At 46.3% G+C, this 18,247-nt stretch overlaps 1 protein-coding gene across 1 annotated transcript; it reads right to left on the reverse strand.

Annotated features, from left to right (window-relative positions):
• Positions 1 to 125: 125 nt before the first annotated feature.
• Positions 126 to 17,664, reverse strand: SEC61A1 (SEC61 translocon subunit alpha 1). The gene is made up of 12 exons (XM_017511956.1): positions 17,379 to 17,664; positions 17,034 to 17,101; positions 14,410 to 14,475; positions 14,239 to 14,317; positions 13,140 to 13,271; positions 10,717 to 10,826; positions 10,265 to 10,418; positions 6,362 to 6,522; positions 4,606 to 4,803; positions 4,144 to 4,335; positions 3,697 to 3,773; positions 126 to 2,333 (listed from the first exon to the last, which is right to left on the reverse strand). Exons 1-12 carry the CDS (start codon positions 17,383 to 17,385, stop codon positions 2,147 to 2,149), a joined length of 1,431 nt encoding a protein of 476 aa, XP_017367445.1. The 5' UTR covers positions 17,386 to 17,664; the 3' UTR covers positions 126 to 2,146.
• Between the last annotated feature and the right edge of the window lie 583 nt (positions 17,665 to 18,247).

Raw genomic sequence — 18,247 nt, forward strand, 5'->3', positions numbered from 1 at the left:
CCAGGCAAAATGCCTGAGTGCCTCAGCCAAGCCTTTAACACGATAAAGTTGCACTCAAGCTTTGGGCCTCACTGACCTTTTTTGGAATAAAATCTAATTTAAAATTAAGAGAACATGACAAAGTCCCTTGTAAAAAATTGGCTTTATTTTTCACTTATTCACCTTATCTCAGTTATGCCATTCTGGCGTCCACAGTGACAGTCTCCTGGAAGCTGGGGTCAGCCCCCACCCACCTACTGTGACCATCACCCACAGGGCGTGAGTGTGGGCCTTGCAGGGCCCAGCCGATGGTTACAGGCTGCAGGCAGGACTATGAGGCTCCTCCTGAGGCCTGGTGCCCTCCAGCCCCCAGCCCACCAGCTTGGGTACAGCTGCCTGCCTGCCAGAGGCCAAGCATTCCTAAGTGTGGGCTGGGGGATGCCCTGCACCTCTGTAACAGCACAGCAGACAGGGCAGTGGGAGAACGTGTGGTTGAGAGGGCATCAGGTCTCAGGGCCTCTCCCCTGCTCAGGACTGGGTCTAGACAAGGCCACGTGTGATAGGATGGTAAGCCCTGGACCATATGGACGAGCCTGGGGCCCATATGGGTTCTGCTGCTGAGTTGCTGGGTGGCTTTAGCCAAGTCTCTTCTTGTCCCTTAGTCGCTGTTTCCTGGCTAGCACTGCCAGTGAGGTCTCCTAGACAGGGACACAGCCTGCCCCTCTGCCGGCTGTGGCAGTGGCCCTGTGGTTCACAGGCTGCCATGTGTCCACTGTCAGTGTGAAGTCTCCCCCACAGGCTGCATGTACCCCCTGGCGCCCTTCTTAGGATTGGGGCATTCTGCAAAACACCCTTGGTCCCACCGATGTCTAAAGCCAGCTCGAAACCTCGAGCTCCTCAGGATCTCAGCACCCAACTCTGCTGCCCTTGCTGCTGGGCAGTGCCTAAGAGGGGACTCTCTAAAGGCCAGAGAGAGAGGGTGCACATCCCTAGGACCTAGGCCACCTGTCAGCACGAACAGAACTTATTCCAGACACAAACATGAGTCATCTCATTTCAAACGCTGGAGCAACTGATGAACAACACCACAGCCCATGTGCCCTGAATCTGACCTCACTACTGACCTTGAGCCTGTGCTGTCCTCTCTCTGCTGACAACACTGGCGACGCAGAAAGAAGTCGGTGGCGTCTGCTCACTTGCGTGCAGTCCTAAGCACAGTAAGAAAACTAAAAACACAGGTGGGTGATCTTCAGCCTGGAAGGTGTAGGGGCTTGTGAGCACTAAGTCAGTTTCTGTTCATGTCTGATAGCCACCATCATGTCGCCCCTTGCTAGAGCACCCTTGGGAGACATGTCCAGTGATGATGGGCAGAATCTGGACAAACAGACATCACTGCAAGGGTCTGTCTACCTAGCTCGGCCAGGCTCAGCTTGGCAGAGCTGATGACCCAAGTGGACTAAACACGGAGACAGCAGAGACAAGCAGACTCTAAGCCCAACCAGGAGAGTCAGCTAGAAGAGCCAAAAGGTGCACACAGACAAATCCACAGACGGCTGGAAGTGTCTTCTGGGAAAGCCATCCCTCTCTTTTGGAAGAAGTTGTGTCCTAAAAAAACCACTTTTAAAATAAGAGAAAACAATGGTGTCTTAGAGAGAAACAGTCCTAAGCCAGATAGTCCCATGCCTGACTGTGAAGGAGACATGCCAGCAAGGTCCCATGTCTCCTGGGAATAAACAGTCTGCTCCCAGCTTCACACCCTACTGCCAAAATAAAACGTAGACATTTCAATGTTTGTGCTTCCAACCAGAGTGAGAAATTCCCTTCGTGGGGAAATAGGTGAGACTGCTGCAGCCGCATACGGTGCTGAGAGGGTGCAAAGGTTAAAACAAAAGTTACATGGACACTTGGGGCAATCCTATACCATTCCCACTTCTCTGGCAGTTGGCTGAATAAAATTTCACTTTCACAGTTCTTTTTGCCAATGCCAGGATAAAAAGCAAAATTTCAAACTGGAAAATTTCTAGCACTTTACACAGTGGAATGAAAGAATATGAAATTCAAAAACATTATTAAACAAAAGTCCATATGCCGCAGCAGCATGTGCCGTGATGAGCTCCCCTTCTGAGGCGCTTCTGGAGCAGCTTCCTCCCGCCGTCCAAGAGAGGGCTCAGAAGAGCAGGGCCCCCATGCTGCCGACCTCGCTCTGCTCCTTAACGAAGATCTCAAAGTACTGGTAGATGATGGTGACCGCGAGCAGGATCCCAGTTCCAGACCCAATGGCACCCAGGAAGTCAGCCAGGACCGAGAGAGCCCCAATGCACAGCCCGCCAAAGGCTGCAGCTGTGGGGATGTACCTGAGGAAGGGGACACAGTCATCTCTGGGACACCCACAGAGCCCCTCACTGTGAGCAAGGCGGCCAATAGACTCACCTGGGACTTTGGGACCTAATGCCTCTGAGGCCCCTCTGCTGTCTCCTTGAAAGTGATCTACTAACACATGCTAGTACTCTAGGCCAAGGCACTGTGGTCCAGGCAGCCACACGTGGCCAGGGGACTGTGACTAGAGCAAACTGAGATGTCACACAAGATTTTGGAGATTTAAGACAAGGATGTAAAATATCTTATCATGGTTTTTCTTACATTAATTATAAGTTGAAATGATACTTTGGATATACTAGGTTAAATATATTAAAATTAATTTCACCTGTTTCTTTTTACATTTTAACGTGACTAGATATTTACACGTGACTTGAATTATATTTCTACTTCACAGTGCTGTAAATCCAGCAGCTTAATATTAAGAGAATGAACTAAATTGCCTACCATCCCTCCTAGGGATTAGAAAATGATCTAAAGTTTGCAATTCTGGCTTTTCTTGTGGTTGCTTCCTTTAGGTAAGGCCCAGAGGATAACCTGTCTGCAGGTGACTTTGTAGACAGCTGTGCAGGAACACAGCCATGTTCACTTGTCTATGTCTGTGGCTGCTTCTGAGTGACAATGGGAGAGATGAGTAGTTGTGATGGAGATGGTGCGGTGCTGTGGCAGCATCTAAGGTCACCCTGACTTTGCCCTTCCTCACCTAACTGCTCCATCCCCAAGGGGATGGCTGACACCATCACCTCTGGCCCAAACTCTTGCCGAAGCCTGGCAGGTATGTGACCTTCCCCTCTCCCTCTCTAGCATGGTTTCATATATTAGCACTGACCTTCGTAAGAGACCACAGGCTCCATCCCTCTGCCCTGCTTCAAATGCACATCAATCCCCTTCTGTTTCCAAACATGCCGGCCAGCCTCTCTAGCCTTACCGCCACCTCAAGCCCCAAAATGTGCTCAGATGCCAGGACCTGCCTGCGCTGAGCTCAGACTGACCCTCCTCCAGGGTGCTCTCTTCAGCACCCCACCGGCATAAGCCAGGGTGAGGGTCTGGCTGTCACCCACTGCTGTCACTCTCAGAACCCTTACTGCACTGTCTCCTACCCACCTGGCCACATGCTTCTGTCTCCTTACCCAATGGCTACCTCTGGAAGAAAGGAGCTGTAAGCATTTTTATGTCTCCAGTGTCCAGCACTTAGCAAGTTAATAAATATTTAATTCTGTCTTGTAACCCAAGGATAAGACTTAGTAATCTGGAAAGTGCTAGGGCCTATCAGGATGCCCCACGTGGAAGGAAACAACACGCGTCCAGATGGGAGGTTAGGGAACTGGGGCCGCCACTCACCGATTGAGCTCATGGACCATGGAGGTCTCTCGGTGGCCTCTCATCACCATCTGCTGCTCCTTCAGCTGCTTTGCAACCTGCAGGGTACGCACAGGGGAGAAGGTGGAATTGGATGTTGAAGGGAAAACAGGCATTCCAAGTGGTACTAAATAGTTACAGATTGCCTTTTCCAGCACGAACGATATTTACAGAGACAACTTGAAAACTGCTGAAAGGAAGTCATATGACAAAGTGTAACATTACAGTGTGGATTCTGATTCTTATACCTAGAGCTGATCTACAGCTGGGGTCCATCTGTCAGCCCTGAAAACTTCTGAACTGCCCCCTCAAGGAGGACGATCTGTCTGCATGTGTCACAGACCACTATTTATGATGACGTGACAAGTCCACACCCCTTATGCCAGTCACACTTCCATCACCCTTCTAGAAAGTTTTGCTTCTACTTACATCTTTGGCCGAGGAACCTGAGACCTCAATCCATGTTTTGGAGAAGAATGCACAGGAGCCCAGCATGAACACTATGTATACAACTGCATGGACCGGGTCTTCTAACACAGAGCCAAAAGATTCTGGAGGGGACAGGTAATAGCAAAGGCCACCAACCGGATAAGCACGTGCTGGGCCCCCGGAAGACGTGTCCTGGGGAAGAAGAAACCAAACGTGTGTGAGTGCTGTTTCATTTCACTTTAGCATCAAGGCAAACCATAGTTCTGAGCAGATGAAAGAATACAATTTACTTGGTGCCCATAGTACAATTTTCTTACTGAAAAGAAAATTTAATGTGCTGAATTTGTAAAAGGCACAGTGGAAAATATCTTTGGATGAAATATCTGTTCATGAGCAAGACACACTGATGGAAACCACTGCAACTAGCTACGTTGCTAGCTCATCTTCAAAGAGCCTACTTACCGACCAGGTGCCCAACAGGCTGACCAGCAAGTTGCCACTGAAGCGAGCTGAGAGCATTTGGGAGATGACATAAAGGTTGGACACCAGGGCAGACTGCAGGATGATGGGGATGTTGGATGTGTAGAAGAGCTTGATGGGGTAGGTATTGTACTGGCCACGGTAGCGGGCCGACTTGATTGGCAGGTCCACTCGGAAGCCCTGAGAAGCCAAACAGAACCAAATCCCCTTCACTGCCTCATTCCAGCCTGCTGCACAGAAGCACAGCCCAGCCGGGAACTATCCAGCAGGCCATGAGGGAGGAAATGCTGTGCGCTGGTTCTGGGGCTCCCAGTTCCGAGAGCTTATGCCCATTCTTTACCCACCACTACTTAGATTCCTGCACTTGGGGGCACATCCAGAAGGGGCCCAGAAGAGCTGGATTATAAATACACTGAAGGCTAGGCAGGGTAGCTTACACCTGCAATCCCAGCACTTTGGGAAGCCAAGGTGGGAGAACTGCTTGAGCCAAGAAGTTTGAGACCAGCCTGGGCTACACAGTGAGACTCTGTCTCTACAAAAAATAAACAAAACTAGCCAGGTGTGGTGGTGCACACCTGTGACCCAGCTAGTCAGGAGGCTGAGGTGGGACGATCACTTAAGCCTGGGAGGCCTACGCTGCAGTGAGTGGAGATCATGCCACTGCATTCCAGTCTGGGCAACACGAGAACCTGTCTCACACAAAACAAAACACAGAAGTGAGCACAGTGGAATGATCCCTTTTTTGTCAAAAGACAAAGCCTATCACATTACATACACATCTATGTGGAATATGGAGAAGAGCCTGGAGGCCACACACCAAAATCCCAGTGGTGCTTCTCTCTAGGGGGTGATCTTTTCTGAGCTCTTATACTGGCTCTGAGGCAGGGCCACTATAGCAGTGGCCTCACACCTTGCAACAGTTCCTTACGTTTTTAATCATAAACAGAAAAGCTAAACTCTTCTATGAATACAATCTCTCCCTCTGAAACTCTTGGAGAATAGAAAGGGTTTATTTTATTTTTATGAACTCCCAGTACCTATAACAGGGCTCAGAATACAGAGGTTTTAAAAATTAAATTCTTAATGATCTGACTACGAAGTTTGGCAAAGCCCCTGAAGAGTTAGCTTCTTATTAACCAGGCATCTGGCTTAGTCTCAGCAGAAGGAACAGGAAAAGCATGTTGCTGGTATAAATACCTTTCACAAACATCAATCTGCCTTCCATCTCTGACCCTTCTTTTTAATAAACACCAAAATACAAAGTGAACCATCAAAAAATACAAAGATCAATCCAATTACAGGAAAACAACTAGCAGTTCAGGTCTCTTACTCAGATGCAAGTTTAAGAGATGAATACTTCTAAAGGTAAGACAGCTCAAGACGATAGGCTTTTTCTGAGATACAGACGTTGCCTATAAATATCCTACAGACTTTCTATAGAATAGCAATGAGGTTTCAGAGCTAGAGTACTTTTTGCTTCTCTTGAACTAAGAACTTAAAAATGTATCTTCTTACCTGTTGATAGGCCCTGCCTTAATTTTGTTTCATTAATGGCAGGTCCCATGACTCAATAAACACGCTTGTCCTGCTCACCTGGAAACCTGCTGCCTTTAAATACCGTCTCATGGTTTCAACACAATACGACATGTGCACCCCTCAGAGTGGGGGACTGCACACAAGGTATTCTGAAACTTAAATCCAGACCACTGAAACTCCCTGGGGTGGGATCTGGACACACCTGGAAATAGATGACCACTGCAAAGACAAAGATGGTGGCGATGAGATTCATGAGGTTGGGGAGATTCTGGCGGTAGAACGCCTCCCTAAGGGCTCGGACCTTGTCTGTGCGTGTGGCCAGCAGATGGAAAAGTGCGATGATAGCCCCTTCAAATTCCATTCCTGTTGACAAAGGAGGGGACAATTGTGAAGGAACAAATAGGCAACTCAATTTGTTTCTAGGCTTCTCAGCAGACAAAATAAAAAGAGGAAAACAAACTTAGTTATTAGACTCATGGTGCCCACAGCCACAGGGATACAGCATGGATTCTTCTCATCCCTCACTTCTCTTCTTTAGAGAATTCAACCTACAGAAACAGGCTATTCTGGTTTTTTTTTTTTGTTTTTGTGTTTAAGACAGGGTCTCTCTCTGTTGCCTAGGCTGGAGTGCAGTGGCATGGTTGCAGCTCACTGCAGCCTCGACCTCCTCTTTCTGGGCTCAAGTGATCCTCCTATCTCAGCCTTCCAAATGTCTAGGACTAGAGGCATGCTACCATGCCCAGCTATTTTTTTTTTTTGTAGAGCTGGGGGTCTCACTATGTTACCTAGTTTGACCTCAAGTGATCCTCCCGCCTCACCCCCCACCAAGTGTTAGTATTACAGGTGTGAGCCACAGCACCCAACCACTATTCCCCTTTATAAAACTAACTGGTCTCATTTCTTTCTTTTTTTTTTTTGGAGACAGAGTTTTGCTCTTCTTGCCCAGGCTGGAGTACAATGGCACAATCTCCGCTCACTACAACTTCCGCCTCCCGGGTTCAAGTGATTCTCCTAACCTCAGTCTCCCAAGTAGCTGGGATTACAGGCATGTGCTACCACACCCGGCTAATTTTTTGTATTTTCAGTAGAGATGGGGTTTCACCATGTTGGTCAGCTGGTCTCAAACTTCAGACCTCAGGTGATCCACTGGCTTCGGCCTCCCAAAGTGCTGGGATTACAGATTTGAGCCACTGTGCCTGGCCTAATTGGTCTCATTTCTTAGGCATATGAGTCAATGGCCACCAGTGGTGTGGAACGATGATAATTAAAAAAAAGAAAAGCAGAGTCTGCTGAACTCTAGCTGGAAGGGGTCATCCAATGAAGAGGGGGCTCAGAGCTGGCAAATCTACTTTCGTGGAAAATCCCAAGAAGTACAAGCACCATTCAACAGCTCTGAAGTGCAGGCTGCCTCTTGCTAGGGAGTGGGGAGGCTCCAGCTCTCTGCTCCTCACACGAAGGGTACAAGTACAGAGGAGAGCTCATGTCCACCATGTGGCCCCAATCCAAATCACACCCTGCCAGGAGATGCTCCTTGGGGAGGCAGGCGTAAGGGTGGAGTGAACTTACAGAGGGACTGAGGGAAATGGGAAGGGGACCCAATCTAAGGATCAGACAACAGAGGAACAAGTGAGAGGAAGGTGGGGATCGTGGTGCATTATTAAGGAATAAGTTTTGGACACTGCTGAGAAATTTACTTAAGTTAAAAAACTAATAAGCTAAAGAAAGAAACAAGAACACCACATGACTACATCACCTCTGCCGTTCCAGGACAGCACAACCCTCTCATAAAGGAAGTCTGGCAACTCACACTGCTTCTACTGGCCGGAAGCTGGCATCACTTCCAGAGACAGGGTCTCTATGGGCAGTGTGGGGTCATGATATTGGTACTGTAAGGAGTACCAAGTACTGCCTGGGACAGCACTGTCCTCAAGTTCCTAACACGATAGCTGGGACCACCTGCTATATCTTCCTGGACCTTTCAGAGATGACATGTCAGGCAGATCATCTAACCAATGTGACCACTAACCTCCTCTGCTGCAGCTTCTGTCAAAGAAACCCCAGATCCTAAGTGACCATCATGTCCTCATCTCACTCTGTGGCGGTCTTTCATCAGTTTCCATCCTTTCCACCTTTTGGTCCTGTGTGACAAGACTGGCCTGTTTCCCTATAGTATAGAATTTGGAACCAATTCCCAGTTCTGGATTGTGCCTGCTGCCCAGGGAAGCAGCAATAGTCACTCTCTCAGCCTGCAGAATTTCATGCAACAGCCTCCAGTCCCAAGCCACGCTGCAGCAGCTCCAGGCCCAGCTGCAAAGCTGCTGTCCTGGCTGTGCCCTCTGTGTGGCTCTCCCTGCCCTTCCCCAGGCTCTCCCTCCAGCACCACTCACTGCCCACATGCAGGCCATGGGGCACAGCCCTTCACAAATGCTTCTCACTTCAGCCAGGTCCCAAACATAAGCAACTGACATTAAGGCACTGACTTCAAGGCCAGACAAACCCACCTTTGCTTCTCAGTTTTTCACCACCTTGAAAGTACCTCTCTGGTCCTCTCTTACTTGCTTCCTCCAAATGCCCTCACACAATGCTCTCCTGCAGGCTGGCTTGTTCAGGGCTGGATCACTGCTGTACGCACCTAGCTGCTCTCTCTGCTGTCTTTCAGTGCAGACCAAATCACTCCTTCCAAACTCTGGCTCCCATCACTCAATGCCATGCTGCAGAATAGAATGTGAGCCTCTGGCAGCTGCTGCTGGGCTGCTAAGCCACCATGGCCTCCCCTCTGACTTCACTTCCTTCCCACTCAGGGGCTCCCCCAAGGCCAGTCTCCATGATGGTCTTGTCAGATACCTGAACTCCAACACCTTCCCTCTCCTGCTTTTTCAAATCCAGTCAAACCCTGCCTCCCAGACCTGCTTCTCTCAGTTTACCTTAGATTTCCTAAAATTATACAAAGTACCTAAGGAAGCATCAAATCTGATCTTGCCCACTCTTCTCTATCACTCCCTACCTAAAGCTACTCTTCTTTGTAACCTGTTAGGCACATGCAGCCTTCACTTGTCTGGGGACCAGTTTTCCATCTCATTAATGAGATAATATGGTCTCTGGAGGCCAGGGACTCCGTTTCCGACATTCAATTAAAAGAAAACTCTCAAATATGCATGGCTGTTGCTCGTGGAATGCTTCTGAATGAAGAAGATATTTAGTGTCAAAAAATGTTTATTTCCTTTCCCTAATAAGTCTTATTCTCTAAGGCTTCCCTTGTATGTTTTGAACTTTTTATTAAAAACATGTTCAAGGCCAGGCACCGTGGCTCACACCTGTAATGCCAGCACTTGGGAGGCTGAGGCAGGTGGATCACCTGAGGTCAGGAGTTTGAGACCAGCCTGACCAATATGGTGAAACCCCATCTTAAAAAAAATAAACAACACATGTTCTGTTACAAGATTTACATGGCACTCAGTGGATGTAGCACAGCATGCTAATATTTGATATGTATCTACCAGGAGCCAGGCATATAGTAATTTCATGTTGCTTCTCATTTCATCCTGGTGACCAAGATTCAGTGGTGGAGGAATCTGCCCAAAGCCACATACATGCAGCTAACAGGAACAGCCAAAATTTGAACCCAGGGGCAAAGTTCCAAGTTCAGCCCTCTTTCAGAAAGTTGCCCCTTGTATGACCGAGTGCTTTGGTTTAGGAATTTCATTTTTAGAAACTTGTTCACTGAGAGCGGCTGCCAAAATATACAAAGATGAACGTATGAGGATGTTCACTGTTTCAATGTTAACAATCAAAAAACCTGGAGACGACTTAACATTGCTTTATCCTTGCAATCTAAGCTTATACTATGCTAAGAAAAGTGAGTCAGGATTGTGTATTCTGACATACCAAATGTCCAGGAGATATTTTTATATGAAAAGTACAAGTTAGGTATCATTATAAGCCTATTTGTATATTTAAAACTTTGCAGATGTACACAAAAATCAGAAGAGATAAACCTAAAACTGACAATTTTTCTAGGGAATGTGAGAATTTTTGTCTTCTGCTTTGCATAGCCCAGTGGTTTCTGCTGAACGTTATCGCCACCAGGGGAGCCCAGGGCCCTTACCTCGGCCAGTGTTGACAGTGGTGGGGCTGAATGCCTTCCATACAATGGTTTCACAGATGTTAGTAGCAATGAAGAGGGAAATACCAGAGCCAAGGCCATATCCTTTTTGCAGGAGTTCATCCAAAAGTAGGACAATTAAGCCAGCAACAAAGAGCTGTAAAAATTCAAAAATACAAGACTGTGTTACTTACTGCTCCCCAGGGACATAGTTCCATCCTTCAGTAATTGGGTTCTCTGATATAAACGCTGAAGATGGAGTGAGATCACATCCTCAGCCCCAGACAGTGGTCAGTAAAGCCTTTCGCTGCTGAATTCAGAGGGCTAACCCAGAGTCTTAGGCTTCCGCTTCCTTTCAGCAGGAGTTCCTTTTAGGTGTGGTTGAGATTTGTTATGTGAGAATTGTAGGGAAGTGTGAGGGGCTACTCAGAGGGAGATGTGAGCATAACAATTACCTGAATGGTGATTAGAAGGCAGATTCCAGCACCCATTTCAGAAGGATCCCCATACATCCCCGTCATCACATACACGATAGACTGGCCGATAGTAATGATCATGCCAAATACTAGAATTGAAAGAAAGACGTGTTTTCCAATTGGGTCGCTACATGGAGCAAAGGAAACAGTTAAGAAACACCAACTCAATGTCAGGCACAGGGGAGTACTAAGATGAAGAGCAGTGATACTACCTCCAAGGGGCTCAGCTAAGAATGTGCTAAACCATCACATCAGCAAAGTACATGATGAATCAAAAGCCTTTTTAACAAAAGCGCACTTGTTCTTTAGTTTTACCTTTTCTTAGATTCACTTGCTTTTTAGTCATGGGAAGAGTAAAGGTAGAACTTGGAAAATTTGTTCTGTGAAAGGCAAATCAGGGAGCAGAACCTTCTCCTGACAGCATCCAGAGACACAATCCAGAGATGTCACACCTGCAGCACCCAAACTCAATGTCAGGCACTTGGGATCTGGATGGCTCATTTGGGCCACCTCTCTAGACTCACCCTCCAGGTCTGGGTCCAGAACACAGAATATTAGCTTTGGGGTAAAGTGATCCCTTCTCAAGTTTGTTGTTTGTATTTAATGTGCTTTTAAAGGAAAACCCCATATATCATCAATTTGGTGACTCTTCCCATTCCCTCAGCTACCAAGCTATTTTGGCCTAATGGAAGCTCTCCTTTTTGTAGGATGTATTCATTTCTTACATCTCACTGTATTTCACTGTTAGGCCCAAGGGAATCGACACATTTGATAAGATCTACAGTATTAGATGGCTCCTCTAAGCAGGTTTTAACCTTCAGTTTCAGTTTTCCTATTTAATCTGTCATGTATAATAAATTTTACTCCAAAGTGGCCATCAAATATAGTCCCTGCTTGACTTTTTAAAAAGTGCTCCATAACAATTAATTTTTAATGCAGGAAAACATTAAAAAAAACCTGTCAAGACCAAAGAGAAAACAGCCAATTTGTGCTTGGACTTTTTCTGTTGTTTTCCTTTTTGTTTTAAGAGACAGGTTTGGTTGCTGGAGCTGGAGTGCAGTGGTGCGCTATGAATGCTCACTAAAGCCTGCAGCCTCAAACTCCCAGGCTCAAGTGATCCTCCCACCTCAACCTCCCTAGCAGCTAAAACTATAGGTGCATCACCACGCTTGGTTAATTTGCTGTGGTTGTTGTTTTGTAGGTTTTGTAGAGATAGGGTCTCTATATGTTGCCCAGGTTAGTGACGAACTCCTGGCCTCAAGCAACCATCCTACTGGCCTCCCAAAGTGCTGGGATTACAGGTATGGGCCACCATACCCAGCCGCATGTGTGTAGTTTTAAATCCTCATTTTGTCTAAAACTGACAAGTTTAAATAGATGTATTTCTTATTCAATTACTTACCATACAAAACGTGGACAAAAAGACAACTGGGTAGGAGACTGGAAATATCACTTCCTAATTAATGTTTTTCAGCAAACAGGCTAAATATGGCTAATTCTGATGACTAGTAATTGTTACTAGTAACACTTATTATTAGATATGAGGCAAATACCATTATTCCCATTTTTACAGATGAAGAAACTGAAACTTAAGAGCTATCATCTAACTTTCCCCCAAATCATAGAGCTGGTAAATGCTAGTGCTGGACTGACAGGATCACTTTTCCTCAGTTAAATTCTTTTATAAAACACTTGCCAAATAACTACTATGTGCCAGGCATTGTGACAGTGATTATTTAAGTAATCCTTATGACAGTTCTGAAGTAGCATTACTTCCTTCTAAGTAATAATGAAATAGTGGCCAAGGGTGCTAAGACCTCTAAGCTCTGATCCTTCCACTCTACTACATGGCCTCAGAGGCACTCCAGACACTCTCCCTTGTGTTGTCCAGCCTGTCCCCCGCACTCAGCACCCCTGCTCTCCAAGAAGTGCTCTCTCATGCTAACACAAGCCATGGACCTCCTGCAGGGTTGGCAGGCCAAGGAGGTTGCAGCACAAAATGTTTGGGATGGGCGTGGTGGCACACACCTGTAATCCCAGCACTTTGGGAGCCTGAAGCAGGCGGATTACAAGGACAGGAGTTCAAGACCAGTCTGGCCAATGTAGTGAAGCCCCATCTCTACTAAAAATACAAAAATTAACTGGGTGTGGAGGCATGTGCCCGTAATCCCAGCTACTTGGGAGGCTGAGGCAGAAAAACTGCTTGAACCTGGGGGACAGAGGCTGTGGTGAGCCAAGACCACACCACTGGACTCCAGCCTGGGCAAGAGAGTAAGACTCCACCTCAAACAAACAAACAAATAAACAATAACAACAACAAAAGAAAAACTGTTTGATGCCAAAACTATAGCAAATTCAAATTCTCCAACTATAGACATCAGATTATTCATAATCTTTCTTACACTTTTGGGCTCCATTGAAGAGAGCTCGGTCTTTTGGGGTGTCACCAACTTCAATTATCTTGGCGCCAGCCAATAGTTGCATTATAAGGCCAGACGTGACAATGGGAGAGATCCCCAGCTCCATCAATGTGCCTTGAGGAAACGGGGAAGCAAAACAGTCAATATTAGCTTGGAAAAGTAGAACATTATTTTTAAAATGAATGAGCAAAATTTGACTGGGTACCCCTTATATAAGACCAATGTGTTTCAGTTTGCTAGCTGCATTTAATTTGGAGTACAACCCCAAAATATCAACGATTAGTATATAATGCAATTCATTGTGTTCAGTCTGCCAGGCAACATCTTATTCTGTTTCGGAAGTCACATGGTGTCTAAACAGATTGCTGCATTTAAATTCACCATAAACAGATTCATTCTGGTTTTAGAGATAAGAAAGGTTTGTCTCTTCATCAGTTAAAAACAACCGATAACATTCAAATAATTTCCAGAGTCTGGAAAGGGAGCCTGTAGAATTGTATCTAGTTGTGAATAAGCTTCTACTTCCCATTACGTTAAAATGAGCTATACTTCCAGCTGATTTGGAATTTAATTGAACTGTATTTTTAAAATGAGTTAATCAAATGCAGTATCAACATACACATTCAGAATCCTCCCCAGTCCCTACAGGTAACTGGTTAGGGTATATAAAACATTGTTACACATTTTTTGACACATATATGTAACCTATAGATATGAAAAAGATATAGCTAAAAAACAAATTACATATTCTAAAGAACGTTATCAATGGAAATGTCATCATTTCGGGTATTTAAAGAAGTATTCTAGTTTTTCTGTGTTTTTTATTCTCTCCACAACATAGTCTTATCTTGTTATTACAGGTTTTGTACTGCATTCAAACACAATTCCAAATATGATAGTATGCCTCGGTGCTGAACTCAGCATTTAATAAAGCTATTCAATGAAGCACACTAACATTCTTCACTCTATTTTCTGAGCTACTCTTTAAGCTCCACATAAAGCCAAAGCCTGTAATTTAACTAAGTGACGCTAGGCAAGCCCACACTCTACAGAGAAAAGGCAGAGAAAGCCAGAGTCCTACCTCTGTTAGAGGCTAGAATCACTCTCATCCAATAGAATGGGTCAGCTGAATCTGAAGACATGATACCAAATAGGGGAATCTGGGAATAGGCAAAGAGCAAAGCAGTCAGCACACCTGTTTCCAGCCCACTCTTATCCCCCTCCCCAATATGAAACACAAACCTGAGCTTACCTGACAGCACACTAAGAAGATAAAGAGGGTGATAGCAGTCCACAGCACTTTCTCCTTAAACTGAATCTAGAGTAGAAGAGAATGAATTAAAGCGGTGAGTTACTTTCACAGGCAAATTAATAAGAATTGACTCCAATCAGCTCCCTTTCTCTGTTCAGCGGAGAAGCTAAACCATGTACCAAACCTAAGTACCATGTACCATGTAACTTCCTCTGCACAGAGCACAGTGCAAGGTCCTATAGGCATTACCCCAGCTCACCTCACACCACAGAGCATTTTATCTTTATTTTACAACTGAGCCTTAGAAAAGCTAAGTAATTTGTCCCAAACCCCAATACTGAAGTGAGTTTGAGTCCCAAACTGTGCTCTTAACCATTAGCATTAACAGTTAAGACTCAAGATTAAAGAATGTCACAACAGAACATGACTTATAAAACACACAAGTAACCACTTTTCATTTGAGTGTTAAGTCACAAAATCTTATTCTGGAGTCAAGTAATTTGGAATTGCTCAATAGTGTATTTTCTATGAATTAAGGCTAAAACAATGTAATAAACAATATTGTGGGAGGGCAGGAGGGTTGCACGTTTAACCTAACTACTAAGAGTATCTGTTTAAGGACTTTCACATCATCTCAGGTTCACAGGTTGCACAGGTGACAGGAATCGCTGTAAGGATGACTATTAAGTATCATAAGAAAGGTTTAGCCCTACCCACCCAAGGCCTCTGTCACTAAAGGGTAGAGTAAGAACTCTTCCAGGTTTTCTGCCTCTGAATCTGAGTGTCTTCACTAGCACCTGCTGCCTATACTACACTAATGGCTTTAGAGGGGCTTAACACACATGAATTACTGTGTACACTGAAGACTCTGAGGTTGAAATACCTTGTGAGAGACTGACAAAATTGTTCTTTAAAAACACTTCTAGGCAGGCACTGAGCACCCTAGCCCTCTGGCCAGAAGAGTCGTCACACTCCTCTATCTATACATGCAGGAAAGTAGGACACAGTCATACAGCCACACACATGTGGTGTGAATCAGTGTTCAGATACTCCACCCAAAGCTGGGGGCATTCACAGGACTCTTCTTCTCTTGAAAATGCTCCTCTTCCCACCTACCATCCCACCACACCAAGAAATTAGAAGGTGGCTGAGAGAAGGCAACGCCATTTCAGACTAACCTGTCTGAAATGAATCTTTATGGGAAACAAAAGAGCAGACAATTTTTCAAGACTCCCTTTTGAATCATCAAGTCCTCTCTCCTGGTTACAATCAAATTTAACATCAGAACCCCAAAAGCTCTTTATCCAAGTCCTGTCTTCTCTGCCTCTTAGTAGCCCCTAAATCCATTATTGCTCAGTACCACAGTTCGCCCTCTAATGTGAAAAGCCTCTAAACCACACTCCAGGTATCTCCCTTCCTTCCAAAGTGACATTCTCTTGTCTGGCCTTTGTTATTCATCTCTTATTATTCCCCACATACCGTTAGGTTCTATCAATATGAACTACATCTAACAACCTCCCATCCAAACATGCTACACTCTTGTCCCCAATGCCTTTGCAAACTACATACTCCTCTTACTTCGAATTCTTTCCATTCCTTTAAGGAAACTTGTATTTCTCCTTCAATACCATCATAAGACATCATGTCTCCCAAAGTTAATCCTTCCTGAGCCACTGCTATACCTTGCACGTATTTCCCTTGTTCCATCTATCACATTCAGTTACAAGGCCAAGGTCACATAGCTATTAAGATGCTATGTAATGGGTGGGACGTAGGCTTGCCTGCCTCCAGAGCCATACTCCTCCACTACACTGGAATTGAGGGGAAAAGCTTTACAAATTCCTCCATTAAAAGCAGCACATATGGGGGCATGTATATGAAACTATTTTAAGTAAAAAAATTAAAAAGTGGATTCCAAGAACCCAAGTGTCCATGTGAAGCTTTAACAACAGTCTAAAAAAGAATGTGGATACACATTTTACTCCCCGCTCTTTAACCTAGGAACCTAACGAAACTTTTCTTCATTGTTTGATAGCTTTACTTATACTGACAACACTCATTCCACAGAATTTGATTCAACACCGCTCTACATTTTTAATACTTCCTTGTTTTAGCACCTGCTGTGAAAAGCAGCAGACTTCACAGAATGCCTTTATTCTCACCATTTTGAAAGCCTACAAAAAAGGTACAAACTTATTTGTACGTACTAAAGTAACAGCTCTTCCCTTTAGCAGCTGGATACAAAGGGCATCTCCTGGAAAAAAACAACCCATGAACTGCTCCCGCTGGAGGTGAAAAAGGAAGGGTAACTCAATCTGCTATCCTGAGGCCTTATTCATTCATGGCTCGGATCCATTTGTGGGACAGGGCAACCGGAAGCTTTGTTCTCGGAGCAACATCCACCAAAGATGCTCCAAATAAAATAACGATGATTTCGGTGGAAATTCCCACACAACCAGGTCACCTTTTGACAGAGCTCCGGAATAAGAGAACACAACTACACTCCAGGAGGAAGAGAGGGGAGAGTTCCCATTTGCCGTGCTGAAGCCATTTTTAATCATATTGTAAAGTTCCAGAGCCCAGACAGTTTCCTGAAACCTTTGTTGGCGATTTGGGGCACTTACCTTCCTCTCCGGCTTCTGAATTTCCGGCAGGATGACACAGAAGGGCTTGATGACTTCCAGAAATTTGACTTTGATGGGAAAAACAAAACAGGAGGAGTTAGAACACAGAGAAGAAACCTTCCGCGCTATCCAGGGAAGCCTTCTGCCCAGGACGAGTGAGAGCAAGGGTCAGGGGAGCAGGCCGCGCTCGGGGCTAATGGGGATTCCCGAGGATGGCCGGGAGCACGAGCTGCGTTCTGCAGGCGGCCGGACAAGCTTGGCCGGCTAGCTCCCCGACCGCACGGGTGAGGGGAAGGGGGATCTGATCCGTCCCGGCCGCGGTAGGGCTGTCCCTGAAGGACTCACTCGCCATGGCGGCGGCTGCTCGGGCTCCGGGTTCCGCTTCGGCTCAGCTCTACTCCGTGTGAGGCGACGCTGCCCGCGACCCAGCCTGCTCCACCGTACAGTACCCGAGAGACACGTCAGTGATAGACCGGCGGTGAGCGGCTTGGTTCCGCGCGGGGCGGGGTCGGGGTCGGGGCCGGGCCTCGGGTCGCTTCCGTTTCCTGCCACGCGCGCCTGCCGGCCGCCGTGCCTCGCCGCGACCACAAGCCCCGGCATGCATCGGGGCTCCTGACGCCTGTCGGGAAGGAGCCTGGCACCCGGGGCACGCCGGGGACTGGGGAATGTGCGGCTGCGCAAACTTGGTAACGCGAGAGCGCGCGGGGAGATCTTGTCACGCCTCTAAACGCCCGGCGGTGTGGCGCCACGGAGAAACTGAGGCAAGCGCGAAGCGCCGGGTGCGTGCGCGTGGCCTTGCGGGCAGGTGGAGACCCTGGTGGCTCCCATACGCGTAACAGCACTCACTGCTTTTTGAAGTTAGTTGAATAAGACCGTAAGCTTCTTGGAGCAGGGACCTTGTCAGGTAGTCTCTTTTGGAATAACAAACCCACCGGTGGAAAATTCGAAGGACTACTGGGAACAGGCGGGTAACTTCAGTGAAGTGGCCCAGGTGCGACATCACTTGATATCCGTCCCCCACCAAAAAGGGGTAAAAGAAGACATTGACCGTTTACCTATAGTCTGAAATACAAGCCATTCACTTTTGGGACCCACCAATGATCTTTTCTGGAGTTTTGGCCTGATGATAAAACTGGCAGCCCGTGTACTAACTTCAGCATATAAGCTAGAACCGATATTTAGCCGTTATGCACCCTGCACCATATTAATGGTTA

The sequence above is a fragment of the Cebus imitator genome, unplaced genomic scaffold, assembly GCF_001604975.1.
Source record: "Cebus imitator isolate Cc_AM_T3 unplaced genomic scaffold, Cebus_imitator-1.0 Scaffold457, whole genome shotgun sequence".
Lineage (NCBI taxonomy): Eukaryota > Metazoa > Chordata > Mammalia > Primates > Cebidae > Cebus > Cebus imitator.